This window comes from Lissotriton vulgaris, chromosome 8 (assembly GCF_964263255.1).
Source record: "Lissotriton vulgaris chromosome 8, aLisVul1.2, whole genome shotgun sequence".
NCBI lineage: Eukaryota > Metazoa > Chordata > Amphibia > Caudata > Salamandridae > Lissotriton > Lissotriton vulgaris.
Window position 1 is genome coordinate 1,236,744,857 of NC_141696.1, and position 23,209 is coordinate 1,236,768,065.

The 23,209-nt window shown below is 46.5% G+C and overlaps 1 protein-coding gene across 1 annotated transcript in view; it reads right to left on the reverse strand.

Annotated features, from left to right (window-relative positions):
• LOC147698535 (cilia- and flagella-associated protein 337-like) overlaps positions 1-23,209 on the reverse strand; it is a 554,785-nt gene that overhangs the window by 10,731 nt on the left and 520,845 nt on the right. Inside the window, exons 28-29 of the mRNA XM_086935138.1 lie at positions 18,728-18,918; positions 2,685-2,788 (exon numbers count right to left, since the gene is read on the reverse strand). Of these exons, the coding sequence (XP_086791264.1) occupies positions 2,685-2,788; positions 18,728-18,918 (295 nt within the window). The remainder of the gene's footprint in view (positions 1-2,684; positions 2,789-18,727; positions 18,919-23,209) is intronic.

The following is a 23,209-nucleotide window of genomic DNA, read 5'->3' on the forward strand; positions in this document are numbered from 1 at the left end:
AACGTAAAATTGTATACATTTCCAAATCATATTTTTGTACTATTTACTTGACTATCAGCCACATGCATCAAAGGAAATTGCATTCGCAAACGGTGCGAATCGCAGAATTCGGCCGTTTGCGAATGCAATTTCCATTTTTGAGATGCATTACCATTTTGTAATTTTCGCAATTTAAGAAATTGCAAAATTGCGATTTCTTAAATTGTGATTGCATTTAAGGAATCTCAATTTGAGATTCCTTAAATGCAATGCATCAAACTCTGAAAATTTGCGAATTCGCAAATAGGAGGAGCAACTTACCATGAAGATGACCTTCATGGTAATTTGCGAAAACTTTGAAAAATGCACTAAAGTGCATTTTTCAAAGTTCCATTTTACACACACACATGCCTGTGGGGCATGTGAGTGTGCAAAATGTACTTCTAAGCAGATTTCAGGGGTGCAACAGGGTGTCCTTTGGACACCCCTGCACCCTTGAAATTGCATTCTTAATTTGCGAATTTCTAATGCTGAATTGCAAATTAAGAATGTCTTTCCATTCATTCCTATGGGCCTCTAGGCCCATAGGAATGGATGGGGAAGTATTCCTTAATTGCGATTCTCAATTAGAGAATCGCAATTAAGGAATTTTAAGAAATCGCTATTTTTATAGCGATTTCTTGATGCATTGCAGTTTGCAATTCCTTAATTGCGATTCCTTATTTTTCGCAATTAAGGAATCGCAAAATGCAATATTGATGCAAGTGCCTGTATGCTTTTAAGATATACATATGTAATGATTTTAAGTAATCGAACATAAATAAATTACTTACAGTAACTTCTGTAATATGAATTGAAACAGAATAGTTTCTGTACTTGTTCAAGTACACTGGCTTGTTAAGAAGCATCTCTGCTGCTCTATCAAAATTATACATGACAGTTGATTTTTTTTTGCTAACCATATTTAGGCAAAAACAATAGTTGATGGACAGAATGCATAATAATTTCATACATTCACCCCAGTATAGAGATCTGGGCCTAAATCCATTTTTTTTTTTGCACTCCACACCACCCCAGTTCAGACATGGCCATATGCAAATCAGCCTTGACCCTGTGCCTCATGGGAACAGTCCAGACCGAACTGCCAAGCCAAGTCTTCCCTGGTCCGGAATCAAGCATCCTAGCACTGGTTTCTGGATATCAGCCGTCATCAGCCAGGATAGCTTGACTCCAGTGGTGTGGAGAGCAGGGGACTCACGTCTGAGCATACCCGTCCCACTCGGGGTGACAAATGCAAAAACAACAGTTGATGGACAGAATGCAGAATAATGTCATACATTCATCCATCGTTTTTGTTGCACTCCACACCACCCCAGTTCAGACGTGGCCATATGCAAATCAGCCTTGACCCGGTGCCTCATGGGAGCAGTCCAGACCGAACTGCCAAGCCATGTCTTCCCTGGACCGGAATCAAGCATCCTAGGACCGGTTTCTGGCTATCAGCCGTCATCAGCCAGGATAGCTTGACTCCAGTGGTGTGGAGAGCACAGGACTCACGTCTGAGCATACCCGTCCCACTCAGTGTGACAAATGCAAAAACAACAGTTGATGGACAGAATGCAGAATAATGTCATACATTCACCTCAGTACAGAGATCTGGGCCTAAATCCATCGTTTTTTTGCACTCCACGCCACCCCAGTTCAGACGTGGCCATATGCAAATCAGCCTTGACCCTGTGCCTCATGGGAACAGTCCAGACCAAACTGCCAAGCCATGTCTTCCCTGGACCGGAATCAAGCATCCTAGGACCGGTTTCTGGCTATCAGCCGTCATCAGACAGGATAGCTTGACGCCAGTGGTGTGGAGAGCACAGGACTCACGTCTGAGCATACCCGTCCCACTCGGGTTGACAAATGCAAAAACAACAGTTGATGGACAGAATGCAGAATAATGTCATACATTCACCCCAGTACAGAGATCTGGGCCTAAATCCATCGTTTTTTTGCACTCCACACCACCCCAGTTGAGACATGGCCATATTCAAATCAGCTTTGACCCTGTGCCTCATGGGAACATGAGGCAGCATGTTTTCCTTTTGTCTTCATTTTGAAATGGTGGTATATTCTTAAATAAACATGCCAACTACACCAGCTTGCCACGGTCAAACATATTGGTTTTACCGATGTTTTTTTAACCTGCTGCAATAGCTTTGAAATTCAATGCTAGACCTGATGTAATGACTTCTCACTTGAAGGCAGGCCCTCCAAACATAAGCTGATCATGACCCTCTTTGCCCCTTAATAGATTAAGCACCCCAAGCAACATGTTAAAATATGTCTATGATGTCCTATTTATGGCATTGACAGACAGGTACCTGTACTCCTACCTGTATTTTCAAGCTTGCAATGTACTGCATAATCAAGAATTTTGTGAGCTACTGCATGCATAAATCATGCTATCCTTTTTATCCCCCCCCCCCCCCTTTGCAACCTCAAAGACACCAGTGAATATCATGAAAGCCTTCCGATCAATAGATAAGTACACAAAGTAGCCTAGTTTCTGTACCATTATCTAAAATACGGTATGTTTCCGAAGGTATGTGCATAACACTTTGCAGGCACAATAAAAGGGTATACATTTTCCGTAAGGGTAAAAACCTATCATATCAAATGTTATATTACTACCTGCTTTTGTTTAGCTTTACCTTTTGCCCAAGCCTTGTGAGTATTTATTCATCCTGATCTCTTCCTTGATATCAGCATCTGTGACGATGATCTGTGAGACCTTTGGCTTACAGATAATTTCATCCTGGAAAGAAGTTTGACAGTAAATACCTATAAATGTACCCAATGCATATCACATTTGTCTAAAACACATTCTATGGACTCAACTTGGAACACACCAACTTGTATGCTTAATAAGGACACTGATGACGTAATATTACAGTCTCATGTTCCTTATCAAAACAGATTTTAATATTTTAGCACACATTTATGAAACTGAATAGAGAACACGTGCCCAAATTGATTCACTACTTGAAAGTATGTTTTCTTATAAAATCATGTATAATCTCATAGATCTAAACATAATTTGTGATGGTCCCATGAAAACAAGTGGCCTGGACTGGCAAAAAGTGTTATTCTACCTTGTAAACTGGCTTTAAAAAAACTGATGAAGTTTGGTTTTCGTCCATTCTTTTCATAAAGATTATGTCAGTTTGTATTAAAATGCACACGTTGGCATGTTTTACTAATGGTATAGTGTACAGCATATTTCTTCTGGAAAGAAGCACATGGCTTGGCTGCATTATCCTCTTAATCCTTTTTGATTGAGCACATACACCTCTTGAAGCAACACTTACTATTGAAACTGTTGTTGACATATTGACATTTCCCACCATAGCACTAAATGCAAGGCTCTCTTGAGAAAAATGCTTGCTCTACACTCTAACTCTGATGCCTCTCTGTGGTGGGTGTTGGAATTCTTTAAAACAAATAGTATTGTAGTGGTGGCATAGTGTGGCTCACTGGTTAGAGGCGGCAGACCCGAGAGCAGAGGACGGCCCAGGACCAGGGTTCAATTCCCGACGCGGCAGGGTCGTGGACCAGGGTCAGCGGACTCGATAATTCTCATCTCGGTGCCTACTCTAACCAGGGATCACACTCTGCATATCTGGGCATTATCTTGCCTCATCTCCACAACGGCCCCCCACATATGCCGGGGATGTTTGGTTTCACCTTGGAGATACCCAGTAGGGACCATCTCACAGGGAAAGCCAGGACGGGTTCCCCAGCGGTCTACTGCACAGAGATACTCCTTCGGGAGTCGATTCTAGCGCATTACAAACCCACAAATTAAATTTAATTAAGCATAGCAAGCCTCCAGGCTCCAATATGAAACTCTGCAACCGACTTAGAACTAATGTGAACACATTACAGATCTGGGTATAAGGATAACTAGGAACGCTTCTACATCGTTGGTAATCAATCTAAGGAATTCTAATCCGGATAAATGGCCCTTGCTGAATTTCAATTTATGGGTAAAATATATATTGTTAAAACTTGAGTTTTTCTTGATAGAACAATTGCACATAAGAAAAGAGTCCCCCAGAATCAATAGATGTGTTTCTTCTTCCAATTTTCTCTTTATTTATTCATAACACAGAAACATCTTGACAGTTGGGTTCATCATAGCCAACGCGTTTCGTCTCTTTAGGAGACTTCTTCAGGGCTTAAAATATGTAGCAATTATTAGGTTCATCAGGCAACGTGGTGTTTCAGAAATCACATCCTGTATGCTTCCCGGAGGTGCGTGCCAGGACAGCAGGTCCTAGCTTTGGAAACATAAGGCCCTGCTGGCACGCACCTCTTATGATTTTTGAAGGTTCAGTGCCGGTGACGTGATTGCAGGGCAAAACGCTTCAGAAACATTGCTGTCTACTCTGCACTGCTGCACTGTCTCAAACTAGTATTTTATTAGCGGAAACGTAACTCACCCGAAAGTATTGGAGCATGGTGCCGGCTTTACATGAGCGCGCCAGACACAAACATGCTTGTTTGGTAGGCATAGGGAGATTAAATGATTAACCCAGAATCACAGGGCGTTGAGGCGAAGACGCCGATACTCGAACCTGGTTCTCCTCAAGTGAACCAAGTTCGAGTCTCTGCGTCGTCGGCTGAGGCTCAACACCCCCTCCAAAGTTGTTACCGTTGCTCTGGCCATACGGCAGTGAGTAATGGCATGCTGCATCCTCTCCCTACCGGGACGGTCACTCACGATTCATGATTCTGAAATATAGTGAAAATCATGAACCATGAGTGACTGTCCCTCGAGTTGATTTCATTGAGTAAATTTTACAGTGAGTCACACACTCACAGACATTGATGTCGTCAGTTTGACTCCGAAATTACTTGGGGTCTGGGGAGGGAAGACACGGTGGGCTGGGGCTGGCTGCTGACACACACGATCTGCTTGCCTAGTTGTTGTATCATGCGACTGTGATGATGACGATGCACAATACAACTAGGCAGCTTAGAACTAGAAGGCCAAGTCGAACACAAGCAGCAACACAGTCACCACCATTTTCAATCAGAGTCACGGTGTGGTGTACTGTACTCACGGAGTCAGTCTCCGAAATTAATCCTGTATGCGTGACGTCCGACTCTTCTCTCAGCCGCGATCGGAGAGATTATTTCAGGCTAGATTTACTAAGTAGGCAGGTCGGACATTCATCCATCATTCACGTTGCAGCCAGGCTGCCAATAAAGAAGTAGAGACGCACTGTTCGTGCGCTGTACACTAAGTACCTTCTTCATATGGGAGCCCCGCCACGCTTTTTACTTCGAGACACGCACACACAAAAGTTGTGTGCTTGCGGCGGCTCACATGCGTGCGGTAACCTCACACCTTGTTGTCCGGTTTCCCCCATCCAAAACCAACATTATAAGCCACCCATCTTAGCCTGGAATCCGGACCCGTACATTACCGCTGCGTGTCCTCAAACATCCAGCCATCTGCTGTATGGTCTAACGTGACGTCTCTCGGATAGCACGTGACGCTTGCTTCTGGCTGGCTGGCTTGTGCCGTAGTGCGCATGTTCTGTTTAGGGCTTAAAGATGTTTGCAACCAGCTCAAACATGCGCACTAGGCTGCTCATTAGAAGAGCAGCATGGAATAACCCTCGCTCTTCTAATGAGCAGCCAAGTGTGCCTGTTGGGGCTGATCGCAAAAATCTTTAAGCCCTAAACAGAACATGCACACTATTGCTATGCGCTCCGCTGGCCACCTGATACATTTGTCGATGCACTTGCTTGCACTGAACTCTGTCCTGCTGCGGCTGCCCCACCCCCTTCTGAGCCGACTGCCTCCGGTGAGTGAGTGAGACTGAGAGAGTGAGGGCACAACGGCACGCACGCTTGAAACTCGACTCGTGCCTCAAATTAATTAGTGAAGCAACGCCCAAGGGCCCTAATGGACGCACGGCGCCTGAATGCCCCTGAGGATTTTTGGCCTGTCTCTCTTTCCCTGAATTTAGTTTTATGGGGTCAGGAAATGTAAGACCTGTATTGTGCGCTTACTATGTGCTGGTGAAATTCTTGTTAATTGTTACACAAATCTCTGGCAGAAGTCTCCCGATTATTGGTTTTCAAGTATTTCAACTCAAAGGAACGAGATGGCAATTGGCAAAATAGTTGGAAATAAAAGTTGAATATGAAGAAAGGCGCCTCGTACACGGGACACTGAGTTCTCAGGTAATCGGAGCTGCCTCCACAAATGAACACTTCATGCCTAGTGGGGGGGTAGCATATGCTGTAGAAAGCAGAGCTTGATTCCACTTTTAAAGAAAGGTTCTCTGGGAGGAGGGAAAGCAAGCTCACTGTGCAGACCACGATCCAACAGATTATGATAAAAACATGTTTTCAGACCTACCTGGAAAATGTCTCGCTTTTTTAAATCCATTTCCTAAGTAACTTGCGCTGTAAAGAGGGCCTCGCTTTCCATTCTTGCATTAGGGCCCCTGGCAACCTGCGCCATTTAACATAACTCGTACAAAAACAGGGATCAGAAAAAAACGCATCCTGCCTATCTGGAGCGATGGGAAACCATTTGTTGACCTTTTTGCACATTTCACCCAGATTCCCGAAGGGCTGCATCCCTTCGACAATGTACGTTTTAAGAGGACAATATATTTGAAAGATCATGGCATCTGCGATGGATTTCGTACATTACTTACTAAGTTAACCTAAATAATCAGCAACAATAAAGTCACCAATAATTAAACACACTCCATTACGTCTGAGCACGGACTCTCTGTCTCTCTCACATCTGTATTGCTGCTTCCTGTGCTGTTACTGTATTATGCAAGCACCGCTGGATTGTACTGCTGCTGTACACCCTGTACCTGTTTTGCATGTGTGGAGAAGAGTGCACTATTCCTGCCTATATGAGATGAGCTTGCAGTGGCACTATTTCAGCATATGCTGTTTTTCTGGTGGTTGTGTGTGTCTAAAGAAAGGGAGCTGCCTGTGTCAAAGTCAGAGAGAGAGAGTATATGTGCTTGTTCGTGTTAGACATCCATTTTCACAGCTGCCATCTGTCCCGTACCTGAAAGAAAGTTTGGGTTTCAGCTGTCCCGGTGTTGAATGTCAGTAAAGCCTGGTAAAACACTTAATTACAAAAAACAGAATGGCCCTGTCAATGCTTGTTGTCATTCGTATTATAATGTGTCCTGATAGCAGCGATTGCATGAATGACTAATGCAGAAAGTCCTTAGTAAAACTGAGATGAAATATTTCTCAGGCCCACGTGACTGCTGCGTGAATTCCGGTGTGTAAGCAAAAAAGGTTTTGTGCAAAATTCGAAATGTGAGGAAGTGTGCAGCATTCTCACTGACTCTCGCTCTAGGTAGGGTGACCAGATTGTGAGAACCAAAAACCAGGACATTCTGCAAACATAGAAGGACTACAATTTTACCTCAACGGAGCGGGACAGAATGACAGCTGTTATCCAAATTGAAACACAGAATAGGCACTAAGAAAATAAATAAAATGTAATTTCTAAAACCTGTATCCTACCTGTTAATTAAATTGCTTATTTCCGATAGCTGCTGAATAGCACTGCTTTAGAACACCCAAACAGTGCCCTCTAAAAACCAGGACATCTGAAAGAAACAGGTTAGTATTAGATACCTTACCTTAGAATATCCCCAGACGTCAGACTGGATCCGGAAATTTTTGCGTAGCAGTAACCTTGCGCGTCGGTAGGCGTCGTCTGCGGCTCCGTGTCCGTCGTCGTGGGCGCCCTGATGACGTCATCGGAGTACTTAAAAGCCACCACCGCGTGCTGACGTCAGTTCTTCTTTTTTCCGCACCAGCAGCGCAGATCCGGAAAAAGTGGTACCTCAGTCATTTTTTGACTAAACTTTTTACGATCCCTTTTGATCATTTTTCTCGAGTCTTTGACTCCGAACGGTGCCGTAAGGGATGCCAGGTTTTAAACCCTGTGAGGACTGCGACCGACTGATGTCAGACACAGACCCTCACCGTCGATGTCTCCACTGTTTCGGCGTCGACCACGACGACAAGGCCTGCTCCGACTGCCAGGCCCTGACTTCGAAAGCTAGGCGGGAGCGGTCCCGCAAGCGGCTCGAACTCCGGCACCAGAGCTCCGGGAGTCGACATCACTCCTCAGGTTCGAGGTCGTCAGGTAAGCACAAGAAGACAAAGAGACGTCATCGCTCTGCAGACTCCCCCCGACGCTCGCCCGACACGGCCGGGGGTTCGGGTGACACCGCCCACGCGGCTCCGTCGGAGTCGCGGGTGTCGCGGCCTGCCCCATACCCTCCGGTCCCTGGGCAGCACGCGACGCCGGAGGAGATCGAGCACTTTCTCATGGTCATGAGGTCCCTCACTCCTCCGGCGGACTCCGCGGCGCCTTCGGGCCCAGCGGACCCGTCTGGGGGCCCTAGCGGGTCGGGCGCTTCGGCCCGACACCGTCAGGTGCTTCGGTCCCGACGCCGCCGTGCCTTCGATCCCCGGCGCCGCAGGGCCCCATTGGATCCGCTTCCGGATCCGGGTCATCCCCGGTTGACCTGACGACCTCACCGGCGCCAGTCCCTGAGCTCTCACCTGCGGCGCCGTCCTCGGGCGGCGCCGTCCCCGATACCTCCCTTAATCTGGTTCCGGCGTCCGAATGGGGCCGCTAAGCGCCGCTTTCGATGCCGCTTGGGGAGTTTTACTTCAATGAACCGGCCCCATCGTTTGACAACCCTGATTATCAGGGGATGGGTGAGGAGGAGTATTGGGAGGGGTCTGAAGACCCTCTGACACATTATTGTCAGTCCCAGGAGGACTGGACAGGTGGACTTGGGGATGCCAGTGGTCTGGACACCTCGCCAGACACTGGTTTTGTCTCGCCTCCTACCGTGGCTACGGAGGAGGGGGCAACCTACAGTGTGGTGTTGACGTGGGCGGCCAAGGCCTTGGGCCTTGAGCTCCCCATCGCGGCTGTGAGGACTAACCTCCTCACTGAGGTCCTTAAACCGCAGTCAAGCTCGGCTGAGCTCTGCTGCCGTTTAATGAGGCTTTGACTGACGTTCTTTTGGGCACTTGGCCCAGGCCCGCTGCAGGTTCGTCTGTAGATAGGAACGTGGCCAGACGCCACCGCCCGGCACCGGACGAATCATGTTTCCTGTCCACCCACCCCACCACCGAGAGCCTGGTCATCCAGGCCTCCAATTCCCAGACCGCATTCTGTCGGCTCCGCAGGACAGGGAATCCAAGAGGTATGAGCAGTATGGCAAGAAGGTATTCTCCTCCCTGAGTCTGGGACTGCGGTCTTCCAACACAGCATGCCCCTTGGGCCACTACACCCACTCTCTGTGGAACACGGTCGTGGAAGTGCTGCCAGAGTGCCAGTTGGAGGTACGGGCCAAACTCGGCCAGGCCCTTGTGAAAGGCCGGGATGCAGCACGGTATTCTATCCGGTGTGGGCTGGATACCACCGACTCACTGAGCAGAGCGATGTCAACAACGGTGGCGATTCGTCGCCACGCCTGGTTGATGTCCGCCAACTTTTCGGCCGATGTCCAGAATACACTCATGGACATGCCGTTTGATGGCCGTCGCCTTTTTGGCGACAAGGCAGACCATGCGCTTGAGCTCTTTAAGGACGCCAGGTCCTTGGGCCTCTCGGCCCCACGCCAGCAAACAGGTGCCTTTCGCTCCTTTCGTGGCCAATTAAGGGGCACCCCCACACATGCTACCAGCCACGCACCGCAGACTAACATCCAACGCGGTGGCGGCCGTGGAAACCGCCGTGGCGGCGGTCGGGGACAACTGCAAGGCCAGTCCACACCTTCCCCCGTAGCATCCGCCTCAAAACCCTCCTAGTCCGTGCTTTCATGCCCATGTGACGCCAGTGGGGGGCAGGGTTCACCATCACCTCCACCACTGGCGCACTGTCACATCGGACAGGTGGGTGCTGCAAATCGTCCGAAGGGGCTACTCCCTCCCCTTCGAGGCGACCCCTTCAGCCTTGACACCGCAATACCACCGCGTATCAGAGGATCATTTGCGACTTCTGCAGGAGGAAGTTACGGCCCCCTTGGCCAAGGGGGCTGTTGAGCGCGTTCCTGGGCCAGAAGTAGGGTGTGGTTGCTACTTCCACTACTTTCTGGTACCCAAGAAGGGCAAAGGGGGCCTACGCCCTATCTTGGATCTACGGAACGTCAACGGCTTTCTGCAGAAGGAGAAGTTCAAAATGCTGACACTGGCTCAGGTCCTAGCTGCCCTGGACCCAGGAGACTGGATGGTAGCATTGGACTTGCAGGATGCTTATTTCCACATCCTCGTCCTGCCGGCCCACCGGCGCTACCTGCAGTTCACGGTAGGCCACGAGCACTTTCAGTTTACCGTGCTCCCCTTCGGCCTTACCAGCGCCCCACGGGTGTTCATGAAAGTGAGGTGGTGGTCGCAGCTCATCTGCGCAGGTTAGGGGTTTCAGTCTTCACCTATCTCGACGACTGATTGTTAAAGGCGGGCTCTCCCCAGACAGTCGTCAGCCACCTCCAGACGACGGCAGACCTCCTGCACCTGCTGGGGTTTTCCATCAATTTGCCGAAGTCACACCTGCACCCCTCTCATAAGCTCCTCTTCAACAGAGCGGTTCTCGACTCGGCGCAGTTTCCGGTTTACCCTCCCGAACAGCGGGTTCAAGATATTCAGGCTCTGATTCCACTCTTTCAGCCTTTATCCCGGATCTCGGTCAGGTTGACGCTGCGGCTTCTGGGGCTGATGGCCTCCTGCATTCTTCTGGTGCATCACTCCAGGTGGCGGATGCGGGCTCTGCAGTGGGACCTGCAGTTTTAGTGGGCCCAGCATCAGGGCAACCTGTCCGACCACGTCCTGATCTCGGAGGGCACTGCGAGACAGCTGCAGTGGTGGCTCACGGACCGCGATTGGGTCAGCGGCAGATACCTCTCCCTTCCCCCACCAGAGCACGTAGTTGTGACGGACGCGTCCCTCCAGGGCTGGGGAGGCCACATGGGAGAGGCGGAGATCAGAGGCCTCTGGTCTCTGGCGGAGTCCCGGCTCCATATCAACCTTTTGGAGCTGCGGGCGATTCGTCTAGCACTGAAGGCATTCCTCCCCTCTGTTCCGGGGAGTGTAGTGCAGGTGTTTACGGACAACAACACCACCATGTGGTACTGCAACAAACAGGGCGGGGTGAGGTCGTGGACCCTCTGCCAAGAGGCACTGCGCCTTTGGCAGTGGCTGAGACATCAGGGCGTGACCCTGATGGTTTAACACCTGGCTGGTTCTCTGAACGCCAGGGCGGACGAGCTCAGTCGAAGGTGCATGATGGATCACGAATGGCGTCTGAACTCGGATGTGGTGCAAGGCCTTTTTCAGCAGTGGGGAGAGCCTTGGTTAGATCTATTCGCCACAGAAAAGAACGCGCAATGTCATCAGTTCTGCGCGTTGGAATTTCCAAGGCGGCACTCGCTCAGAGACGCTTTTTGTCGCGAGTGGAGTTGCGGTCTGTTGTACGCCTTTCTGCCTATACCACTTCTGCCCAGAGTGCTGAAGAAGATCAAACGCGACCGGGCCCAAGTCATCCTTGTGGCTCCGGACTGGGCACGAAGGTACTAGTATCCCGAGCTACTCAGTATGTCAGTCGATCCCCCGGTTCGTCTGCCTCTTCAGGAGGACCTTCTGTCGCAGTAGCAGGGGACGGTCCTCCACCCGAACCTGTCCAGTCTCCACCTCCATGCTTGGAGTTGAGGCCATTTGACTTGCCTCCTGAAGTCTGTAATGTCATTCTGGCAGCCAGGCGTCCCTCCACGAAGTTGGGATACGCCTGCAGGTGGAACAGATTTGTGGCATGGTGCATAGCAAAGGCTGTGGATCCTCTCTCTCCCCCTCTTTCTGAGGTTCTCCTCTTCCTTCTTTCTCTTGCCCAGCAAGGCTCTGCTCTGGGCACTATCAAGGGCTACCTTTCTGCCCTTTCGGCCTTACTAAGGCTGCCTGATCAACCATCTTTGTTCAAGTCCCCTATTGTAACTCGTTTTCTAAGGGGCATCACACACATGTTCTCCCCTGTTTCATTTGTGATACCTCAGTGGGACTTGAACCTTGTTCTTACTTACCTGATGTGCGCTCCCTTTGAGCCACTTCATAACTGTCCTCTCCGCCTTCTTACTCTAAAGACTGCTTTCCTGGTTGCCATCACCTCTGCCAGGAGAGTGAGTGAGCTCCAGGCTCTTTCCCCTAAACCTCCTTTCCTTTCTGTCCATCCGGACAAAGTTGTGTTGCGGACTAGACCCTCTTTCCTGCCCAAGGTTGTCACGTCATTCCACATCGGGCAGTCCATCACCTTGCCCACCTTCTTTCCGCCACCGCATCCCTCTAAAGAGGAAGAGCGGCTCCACCGTCTAGACCCAAAACATGCGATTTCATTCTATTTGGGTCGCACACGCCAGTTCCGGGTGGATGACCAACACTTTGTTGGTTACGTGGGCTCTAAGAAAGGTCGGGCGGTGCACAAGAGGACCATTACTCGGTGGGTCATCTTGTGTATCAAGGCGTGTTACTCCTTGGCAAAGAAGGAGCCTCCTGTTGGGCTGAGGGCCCATTCCACTCGGGCCACGGCGGCTACTACTGCCCAGGGCCGGGGAGTCCCCTTGCAGGACATTTGTCAGGCAGCTACTTGGGCCTCGCTGCACACGTTCGCAAGACACTATTGCCTGGACAGCCAAGTATGGAGGGATGGCTTCTTTGGCCGTTCCGTCCTCCAGGACTTTCTGGTGTGATTATTGGTTCGCAGACCCATCACCGGGGTTGGTATTGCTGGGGTATCTATTCTAAGGTAAGGAATCTAATACTAACCTGTTTCTTTCAGATGAACAAGGTACTTACCTTCGGTAACGATATATCTGTAAGAAACAGTAGTTAGTATTAGATTCCTTACCGCCCCACCCATCCTCCCCGTTCTGCGAACCGGTATCTAGGGTTAAGGGCTTCCCCTTTCAGGGCCCTAGTTTGAATGGCACCAGTGTTGGTTTTTAACATGGCTCTGTGCTTCTGGCGCGGAAAAGCTGTGTCTAAGAACTGACGTCAGCATGCGGAGGCGGCGTCTAAGTACTCCGACGACGGACGCGGAGCCGCAGACGACGCCTACCGACGTGCAAGGGTACTGCTGCGCAAAAATTTCCGGATCCATTCTGACGCCTGGGCATATTCTAAGGTAAGGAATCTAATACTAACTACTGTTTTTTACAGATATATCGTTACCGAAGGTAAGTAACTTGTTCATCAGCCAAAATCTGCTGGGACAGCTGGTGAAAAAAACGGAATGCCCTGGCAAATCTAAGACACCTGGTCAGCCTACCTATAGGTTATCCCTCAATATACTGGTATAAATGCAACATACAGGTTTGTTTCAATTCCAATCGAAATGAAGGAAACCCAGAGGTTCTACCCTTGCGACGTAAGCAGCTCCGCATGCTATCCCTTATTCTGGGATGCAAACCTCGAAAAAGGAGGCGTTGCAAACCAGAGAGCGTTATTGGAAATTTCCAGGGTTAAAATTAGTGGCCAGTGAGGTGACAAACCTGGAATTATCCCCTAACTTTCCCTACCTTGTATGGCTATGGATACACAAATAATTCAGAGAGCATCTGGAATAGCGATCTTGTTCACTGGCTTTTCTGATCAGGGCTTAACAAAAGACATTATGGCTCTGGTGTAACACCCGACTGTACAGTGTTTTCAAAATGACAATGCTTGAATGATGAAAGGGTATGCCCTAATTCGTCACAGGAGCTGTGTTTCACTCGGTATGCCAAGCTCAGCTTCCTGAATGTCCAACTTCTAGAAGAAGTGTACTTTTCTACTGGAAAAGGGGGTGCATCCCTCCCTGCCTGATCCTCCCTCTGTATGGATGGAATGGAAGGGGTCCAGGAATATTCACCACAGAGTGGCCTTCCCAGTAAAGTGTGACTAATTTAGATTTGTAGCTCTCTCTAACACCCCTTCTAAGTTCTCACTTTCGTTCTGATGTGTGGCTTACTTTGACTCCGGTGCCTACCAGGCTTCAGGACACACTGGCATTTGACTGACATTTCCCAAACCTGCAGACCTTTATAAGAACAGCTTATAAATAAAGATGACACAGGTTAGGTTAGGTTAGGTAAGTGCGACCCCACAACAACCCCCCAATCATAGGGGCACTGTTTATTTAAGAAGGAAGTCTGTTGAATGTTCATGTTAAGGAGTCGACTATTCTGGCTTTCGAAATTCGAGTTAAGCTGTCCACTGAGCATGATCGTCAGGGACTCTGACAAGAAAGACTGGGCCCCTTGAGGTTACTGTGACCGTTGTAACTTTTCTACTACTGCAGACCTCTGTGGCATCATTTTTGTTTTCTCTCACTAAGTTGAGAATTAGCGTGGTATCATACAGTGTTCAGATAATGTCACTCAAATGCTTGCACCAGCTGCCAGAAAGCAACCTGCTCAAAACGTATTTCCATCACCTCACAGTTCATCAAATTACAGGCAGCTTCTTAAGGTACCACCTGATTGAGTGTGCACTGTACATATATAAAAAGGCAAGATTTGAAAGTGATTTATGCATGAAACAGTGGTAAATAGCAGAGGAGAATGTTGTCTTCTGTTTATTGTAGTTAATGTTTTAGTTGAAAATAGTTTTTTAAAAATGAAGTGTTCCATAAGCCTCTCTTCTGGACCATTTATGGTTGTCGTGGCGTGTGTGTGTGTAACACTATGTGAGTGAGCACGTGTGTATACACATTTCACTGTATGACTGCTGTAAGAGAACTTATGTGTGTGTGAGGTTGTGGAGTTTGAGTTAGCTCCTCCAGCTAGGTCTCTGCACAATAACACTAGGACAGGGGCATGTGCAAAAAGTTGCAGATGGATTGTGTGTGGGGTTTGGTACATGGAGAAGAGCATTGTAAGTGTATGTTGTGATGAGGGAAATTTGATCTAGATTCAGTGTATTTTGTGCATGAATCTTGCAAGACTGTGAGGATGGGAACTATGTTCTGTTACGGATGGGCGATGTAGACCGTCCTGATTCTCTTTAGGACTCTTAGTCTGGGATCTGTTTCAGTCAGTATGCAAAAAATATCAAGGATGAACTGTAATCCTGAGATGGATCTCTTTCGCCGTCTAATTTCTAAAGTATTTTCAATGTACGGTGTTACCAATGGTGTGAGCCTTGATGACTTCATCAACCAATGCAGTAAAGAGGCAGAGATGTATTACAGGTAAAAAAGACTTAGATGGCCTGTTTCCATTGGTTGTGTGTGCTTGGCTTGGATGTCATTTTGCAAGCAGACCAGATAGAGGATTGGGCACATTTTTGATGTTTCTAATGTTTTCTTCACACTTGTGCTTTAAAATGATATAATGGGATCCCGTTTTTGCAACAATTGACAGTAAATACGTCGTGTAAAAGCAATCGTTTTAATCCAGTTTTTGCAAAATGTTCTTGTGGGGGGGAAAACCCCCACACCCGCCTTTTTTCAGTTTGGCCTTGCTCGCTTCGCTCGCTCAACTGCAATACACTTTATCGCCCCACCACTTTCAAAATTCACTAGCCTCCACTGAAGGTGAGTTATTTGCAGTGCTCTACTAGTAGATCTAAGACCCTGGAACACAACAGGCCCAGAAAAGGAGATACGTTTTCTCCTGGTAGTGGAAGGGGCTGGGTAAGACTCTCTATAGCTATTAGCAGCAACTCCCAGTGAATTAGGTTTGAGGATTGTTCCCACATGGGTCAAAGCTAGAACAGGCAGATATCTCACTCCAGATCTCACAAGAGCTTCTTTGAAATCCTGGAGAATGAAACCAGAAAGGCCAGAGTGGGTGTGCTTAGCTCAGAGAGAGAGAGAGAGAGAGAGAGAGAGAGAGATGTGTCACAGTTTCGGGCGGAGATGTGATTTAGAAACAGTCCTAAAGTGCAGTACAGGGGTGGGACCTACAATTGACTCGGTTCTGAAAGTAACAGAAGGAGGTGAAGGTATAATGTGGTACCACCTAAACTCATCTCCCTTTCTATTTCCTTGTGCAATCTCAGACAGCTGATGAGACTGTGAAGATCAGCACAAGGATAAGCCTGAGCTCATGCTACCCTGACAGGAGTGTAGAACCCCCTGGCTTGTGCTCTTAACTTTCGAGGACTTTTTAGAGTTTTCAGACTCAGGGCCACTAGAGGGTGGACATGCTGAGGACCCTTATGAATGGGGTGCCCTGAAGGGGCGTACCTTGCTTTCTGGAGATACAATGATCATTATTGGGAGACAGGATAAAGGTTGTGCATGCATAAAGTAAACCAGCTTTCACTGAATTGCACTTTTTTTCAGAGTTTCGATAATGTGTGTCCATGCATGCATGAATTAAAGGGTCTTTCACTGAGTAGTACTTTGCAGAGACTCTCTTCACCTTGGCAGAGGCCAGAACCATGGAGTCAGCTGGATTAGTTGACTGGAAGAAGAGTGAGTGCAAGGAGGTCTATTACTGCTACTACGGGTTCTTAACAGGAGGATAGGGTGGGTCCAGAGAAATCTTTTCAGAGAATGACTGTGGGTTAAAGAAACACACCCCAAACAGTAGTTTCTGGGAATAGAAGCTGTCCCCGATATGATAAAGTCAGGTAGCAAGCCCGGGAAGGGAAATTGTGGTATGATCCCATGAGAAGACAAAAGAGAGGGTGGAAAGTGCCCTAGTTTCCTTGGTGGGCTACAGATTGATTCTGCTCAAGTCAGAGGGCATGGTGGACTTCCTAGATTCCTGGGCTGGTTTAGTGGGGGACCCTTTGACTGGGGATAGACTAGGTTACTGCCCAAGGGAAATGAATAATGTTATTCTTTGCAATAAATTGCCAGTCCCTAAGGTGGCAACTTTGGCTTTTCTGAGCCAGATAACAGCTCCGGTAGATCCGACAAGGTTAGACCCTAAGGGCAATGAGCAGAGGCCCAGGAGAAGTAGGCATCAGTGGAGCCCACAGTGACACAGTCAGTTGGCCAGGTGATTCCAGGTGCATAGACCGGGGACACTGCGCATAATACTGTAGATGTGCAAGACTCTTCTGCTAGGGATAATCGCTCTGAGGTTTCAGGCAGGCAGATTCTGGAGGACTGTGTCCCAGAGTCTCCTGAATGGTGCACAATGGGTGTGGGGGACCTAGAGGCCCCCCCAGAAGTATCGATCTTGCTGAGTGCAGGTTCAGCTGTTGGGGTTAGCCACTGAGCTAAGGGTAGTGGAAGAAGACTGTGAGCACCTCAAGGGTGAGATGTCAGATTTCACAGGGAGATCTTTGTGGTTTGTCTGTGGTCTTAGCCTTAATTCTTGCTGCAAGTTGAGTTACTAGCAATTGGGGCGTGGCACTCCCATAGGACCCAACATGTCTAACCAATTTGAATAACCTAGACACTGTTCTCATGGAGGACAGGTGATACAGTGGTCCTGTAGTGCTTTAAGAGTAATAGAGCTACCCAGGGTAGTGTGGTGGGTGGTCTTCAGGTGTGAGACATCAACCCTTTTGAATGTTACCCATATCCTTACAGCTGTGCAGGGTAATCGATGGGCACAGAGGGAGGTTAGTCATTGGTATAACAAACTATTGCATAGCATAAGCTCATAGTGAAGAACAATTGAGAGATTGACCTTTCTAACTGACCCTACGTTGAAAAAGAAAGGAACAAAACTAAAGACACAAGGATGATCTGTTGAGCATTCTCTTGGTAAAACTATTCAAAAAGTAAATCTCAGTGTATAACTATGACAATGACTTAAGGGAGTTCACAATATTCTGTGGGCATTACCAGGTTGCAATATATCACATGACAGTCTTATTTATAACAGGATATTCCTTAAAGTGGATTTTTTAAAATAACACTTCACATTTGATTGGGATCTTTTCTCCTGGTACAATATTATGATGGCCATCACTAGTCTATCATTGTTTCAAATCCACAAAGTGTCTTCTCTTATATTACTATGTTCCTGCTATGCACATAGAGTTCCAAGTTCGGCCAGACACAACCGTTTATTTTCTGAAGGGAATAAACATGTTTTGCAGCTACACTGTGCTAATGAATCTGAAGTGGTTGGTGAATTTATGAACTTCTATCAGCGCTGCCCTTAAGACAGAGTTATTAAAATATGCCATTTAGACAAATAATGTGCTCTCAATCAATTATCATGTAATTTAGTACCCAGTCTCTTCACTGGGATTTATATGGGCATTTGGATCATCTCCATCTTTCAAATCTCAGACACAGGGCAGCACCCTCCACAAATCCTCCCACTCCCCAACCTGATGGATATGGCTTACTGATTTCACTTGCTCTTTCAATACCACAATGATTTCTTGCAATCTCTATGGTTTTAGAGAGGTGACACCACCTGCCAGCACCAATACTCTGGCAATTGCTCTAGCTCTACTACAGTTGAATCATTAAACTTATCAGAAAAACTGAGTTTACCTAAGATCTAAAATAGAGACATTACTCTAGTTGTTTCACAAAGATAGTGCATTAGCCTAGTAAATCCATTAATCTAATAAAGAGGCCTGGCATACTTTCTGCTCAAATCTTGTGACAGTAAATGTGGTAACAGTGTGACAGGTATGAACCAGTAAATTTTGGTAGCTATAGAGATGAATCAGCTTAAATAAGGCACCTAATATATCATCACGTAACTTCTCATAATGTACCAACCTTAGTGTTCGTCCGTTCTTTTGATTCTTCTTTAACGTCTGAAGTTGTCCCCTGCAGGGTAGAAGATTCCTCCTCTAAGATTGGATGGACAGGCATGCTTTCTGGGTCCACTAAGATTTCATAAGGAACCATGGGATGTTTCCATGAGGCCGGGGTAAATATCTCCCAGGGTTCCAACTGCCCAAATGTTCCTATAAATGACATCAAGATCCAGCTATGAGAGGTTGAGTTCTGATGCATATATCTACATGTTGATGCATTCTTAAAACAAAGAAGGGACTTGGATACTAAGCATATTGTATAATAAACCAAATGTTAATCAACAGTAATGATAATTCTCCTAGCTGTAATCTGATCAACACCGTATCATGGAGGACTATAATGGTGACCTCTGAGAGAAGAAATTGGACTGTCGCAACTGATGATGAAGTTTTCTTTGCAAAGTCCACACTTACCTGAAAGAAGAATCGCGCAGCTACTTCAGCTCTCTCAGATTCCAGTTACATGTGGAAAAAAGGCTAACCCTGAATGACCAAAATCTCTGAGATTCTCCAGAAACTTTCTTGAAAGCAGTGTAGACCATATACGTTATGTGTTTTGTTTCATATGTGTATACTATGGTTTCCTTTTCACTGATTATATAGCAGAGTAAGTTTCTGTTTACAATATTATTTTGTGCTTCCCAAACTTTTATTGTCAAGGGCAGCATTTTTTAAATCTCAGAAATTCAGTGATATGACATCTCACCAGTGGCTAAGAAGCTCACTGCAGTGAAATTCCAGAATTTACAGATCTTACCATATCTGGGTATGCTGCCTCCCTAATTATAACTGTATTTAAATAGTGCCTACTACCCCTTACGAGGCATTGAAGCACTTTCTGGCACGTAGCATGCTACTACCGAACCCATGTTGGATTAATGGTGGATTAGTAGAGGGAAATGTGGATTGCTATTGAGAGTGGTGGGTGTTAAAGCCTCTTCCCTCTGGCTCAGCGAGGGAAGCAAGTGCTGCTGACATCTAAAAATCAACAACAACAAGGTGATGCATTGTATACTTGAATTAATCTCAGTCACTGGCAATTGCTTGGGCCATATTCCAGTCCGTCGTTTTTCACCCACCATGCCACTCTCGACAAAGGGCTACCTTATGCAGATCAATACCAACCCTGCTCCTCATGGGAAGAGTCCATCCCAAACTGCTAGGTGAGGCCTCCTACAAACGAGACCACAACCTACCCTTGACTGGTTTTGACTTACTTAGGTCTCATCAGTGAAGTACTGCTTGAGTTCTATGGCACAGTGAGCATGAGCCCCGTGTCTGGGCATAGCTATCACACTTAGGGCATAAACTGTGACAGCAGTAAGGTGATGGATGGAATGTTTAAATGGATCTCAGCCACTACCAACCGATTGGGCCACATTCCAGTCCTTTGGTATTTGCCCATCATGTCACTATAGGCAAAGGCTTTCCTTATGCAAATCAGTACCGACCCTGCTCTTCATGGGAACAGTCCATCCTGAACTGCAGGTGAGGCTCTCTGCAGCAAGGGGCACAAGCAACCCCAGTCCGGTTTGGTTTCGACCTTCTTAGGTTTAATCAGTGATGTGCAGCTTGAATCCTATGGCACAGTGAATACGGAACCCATGTCTAGAAATAGCCCTTACACTTAGGGTGTAACCTGCAACACGCAACAAGGTGATGGGTGGAATGCTTGAATTATTCCTATGGGAGCAGGACCAAGACTGATTTGCATGGGTGGGGCCCTTTCTACAATGGCACAGTGGACAAAAACAATGGTCTGGAATGCGGCCCAAAGCTATTGCCAGTGGCTGAGATTAACTCAAGCATTTCCTCCATGGCCTTGTTGTTTTTGCATCTCACATCTAATAAGGCCAGAAGCTCCAATGCTAGAAACTCCAATCCATAATTTCAACACATACAACCACACTGTGGTATAAAGCGCTGCCTAAACACCAATTTGGAAAAGTATGGTCAATTCTGTCTCTCTGCTTCTGTAACTGAGGTTGCCGTGGTGACAGCCTGCTGAGAAATAATTTCCTACTCTTCTATTGCATGGTCGCACTTTCCTAGTGGTCTGTGCAACAGTGAGAAGTAGAGCCTCTCTGGGTAGGCACTAACCTAAAAGAAGAAGTGGAATGCTGAATGATGGTCTGCTGTTTTTTTACCAACCCCCCCATTTCCCTCATGTCTTCTGAGATCCAAGGGATGTTGTGGAAGGTAGGCAGCTGTGGAAGAAGGCATGGGAATGAGATGGTGAATGACTATTCTTCCCTTCCCGCCTTCGTTTTTGCATGTCCTTCACTGAAAACAGGGGTAAATTCCTAGCTGTGGGTGTATTTGTTTTTCGCCATGTGTGGCAGGACCGTTACCGGGCTTTGGCCATCTCCAGAGTAATGTTGTTTACTATTGACTAAGATGAGCACCATGAGTTTGCATTCATATTTACATATTGAGTTTTATGCGCGTAGTCGGTTGGCATATGTAATCGATTTTATACAGGGGTGAAGCACAGGCCCCTGCAGCCCATGCGACGCAGGAGGGTCAAACCATTCAGGGGCTTCCAATCCCTTCAGAGGGGCCTCAAACCCTTCAGAGGGACCCTAATCCCCCTGAGACCAATGTTCATCTGTGAGATATGTTACACCACTGATTTCATGGTACAGAGGCACTTACGGGCAGATTTACACGCTCCTTGCGCCACTTTTGCGTAACTTTTAACATGGAAAAAGTGGTGCAAAGTATATATGGTACCAGGTGAGTGGGTGTGATAATTATTAACATAATGTGAGGCTTATTTTTAGTTTATGTTGTTCGGCCCGATTCCCTGGGACATTGTCACGTTTTTGTTATCCTTGCTTATACTTAGCATGGACTTTGACCATGTATTTACTCTATTGACATAGACATTGCCTTTTGTTCTTACTTTGATACTTGGTAAAATAAACCTTTGCAACAACTGGAAGGTTGCAGATATGGTTTCATGACTTGCTTGAATAGACTCTATATTAGAGGGCCATCTTAAAACAAACTGGCCTTTATGTATGAAATTATTTTACAGTTGGCAAGGTTACGAATCTTAAAATCAGAGCCTTTCCGACCCCAAAATGGCACTCTTTAATTCATCATCATTTGCAATTCAGTAAGATATTACCGAATCTGACTGAATGGCTGTTTGGGAATACATACTGAATTGGTATTTGGAAGGGGCATATTAAGAAAGTCCCTTCCAGATACCGATTCCTTTAGGCATGTATTGTTTCGTGACAGAAATCTGGTCGCAAAACATCAATATTTCAACTCAAAGGAGGCGTTAAGCCATTCATAAATAGGTCTTAGCCACTTCGATGCTGATGACGAGCCCAGCTCGTCATCAAGCTTACCTGCCATGTGCTGATGACGAGCTGAGCTCGTCATGTAACGCGGTAATTAAAAAAATGCCGCACACAGCGGGAAAAGCCTCTGCAGCGATGCGGTTAAGAACGACTGCCTGATCCTGAAAAAGGATTTGTGTAATTTTTTTTTTTTAAGCAGATCCTGTTTTCCTTTGAAGAAAACGGATTGCATTTAAAAAAACAAAAGATTGGTTTATTTACGTGGTCTGCTGTTCCCAGCAAGCAACCACACCTGTCTTTGTATCCAATCGTAGGGGGTCTGAATTTATGACCTACCTTATGCATATTATTGAGGTATGATGAATTGCGACCCACTACAAATCTGTATTTTGAGAACCAACCTATGAATACACAGGTTGGCTCTCCAAAAACCCAATGGATTCTTTAAAGGGGATGCACACATTGCAACCACTTCTACCAAATAAATGTTTGTACATTCTATTGAAGGAATCGCAAATTATGATTACTTCCATGGGATATTTGTACATGAGGGTCATTGTATTTATCCCCAGAAACATAAATACCTATTTTATTTTATACCCAAAATATTTCCAGCACATTTATATTTTTCACATTGATAAATGTTATTGTACCATCCGCATTGTTAGCTTCTCTACGTTTCTCAGGACATAAAGCCTTTAATTGTCATATGTTACTTTACAAATCAACAGATCATCTACTCCCTGTTTAGAAATAATCTGAGAATATGACCATGCGCAATTATGATTTGTTATTGTATATAAATCCAAACGCTATGAAAGTAATTTAAATAAACTGTTAGTTCAGTAAAATTCAAGTTTCACTTTTATGTAGAAAAGGTACTTTATATACATGAGAACCACACAAATGCCACATAAAATCTACCGAAACATTTTGTGATGCAACACTTTAAAAGGCATAGAAATTGACCTGTTAAGGTACCATTGCACCCCCCCCTCCCCCATCACAGAATATGTTGATCATATCACTGAGGATATATGACACATGTAAAACAATAATAGGCCTTCTTCGATGAAAGCATTAAAATGTAGAACAGTATTCTGCTAAACAGCAAGCAGGCTTCATGA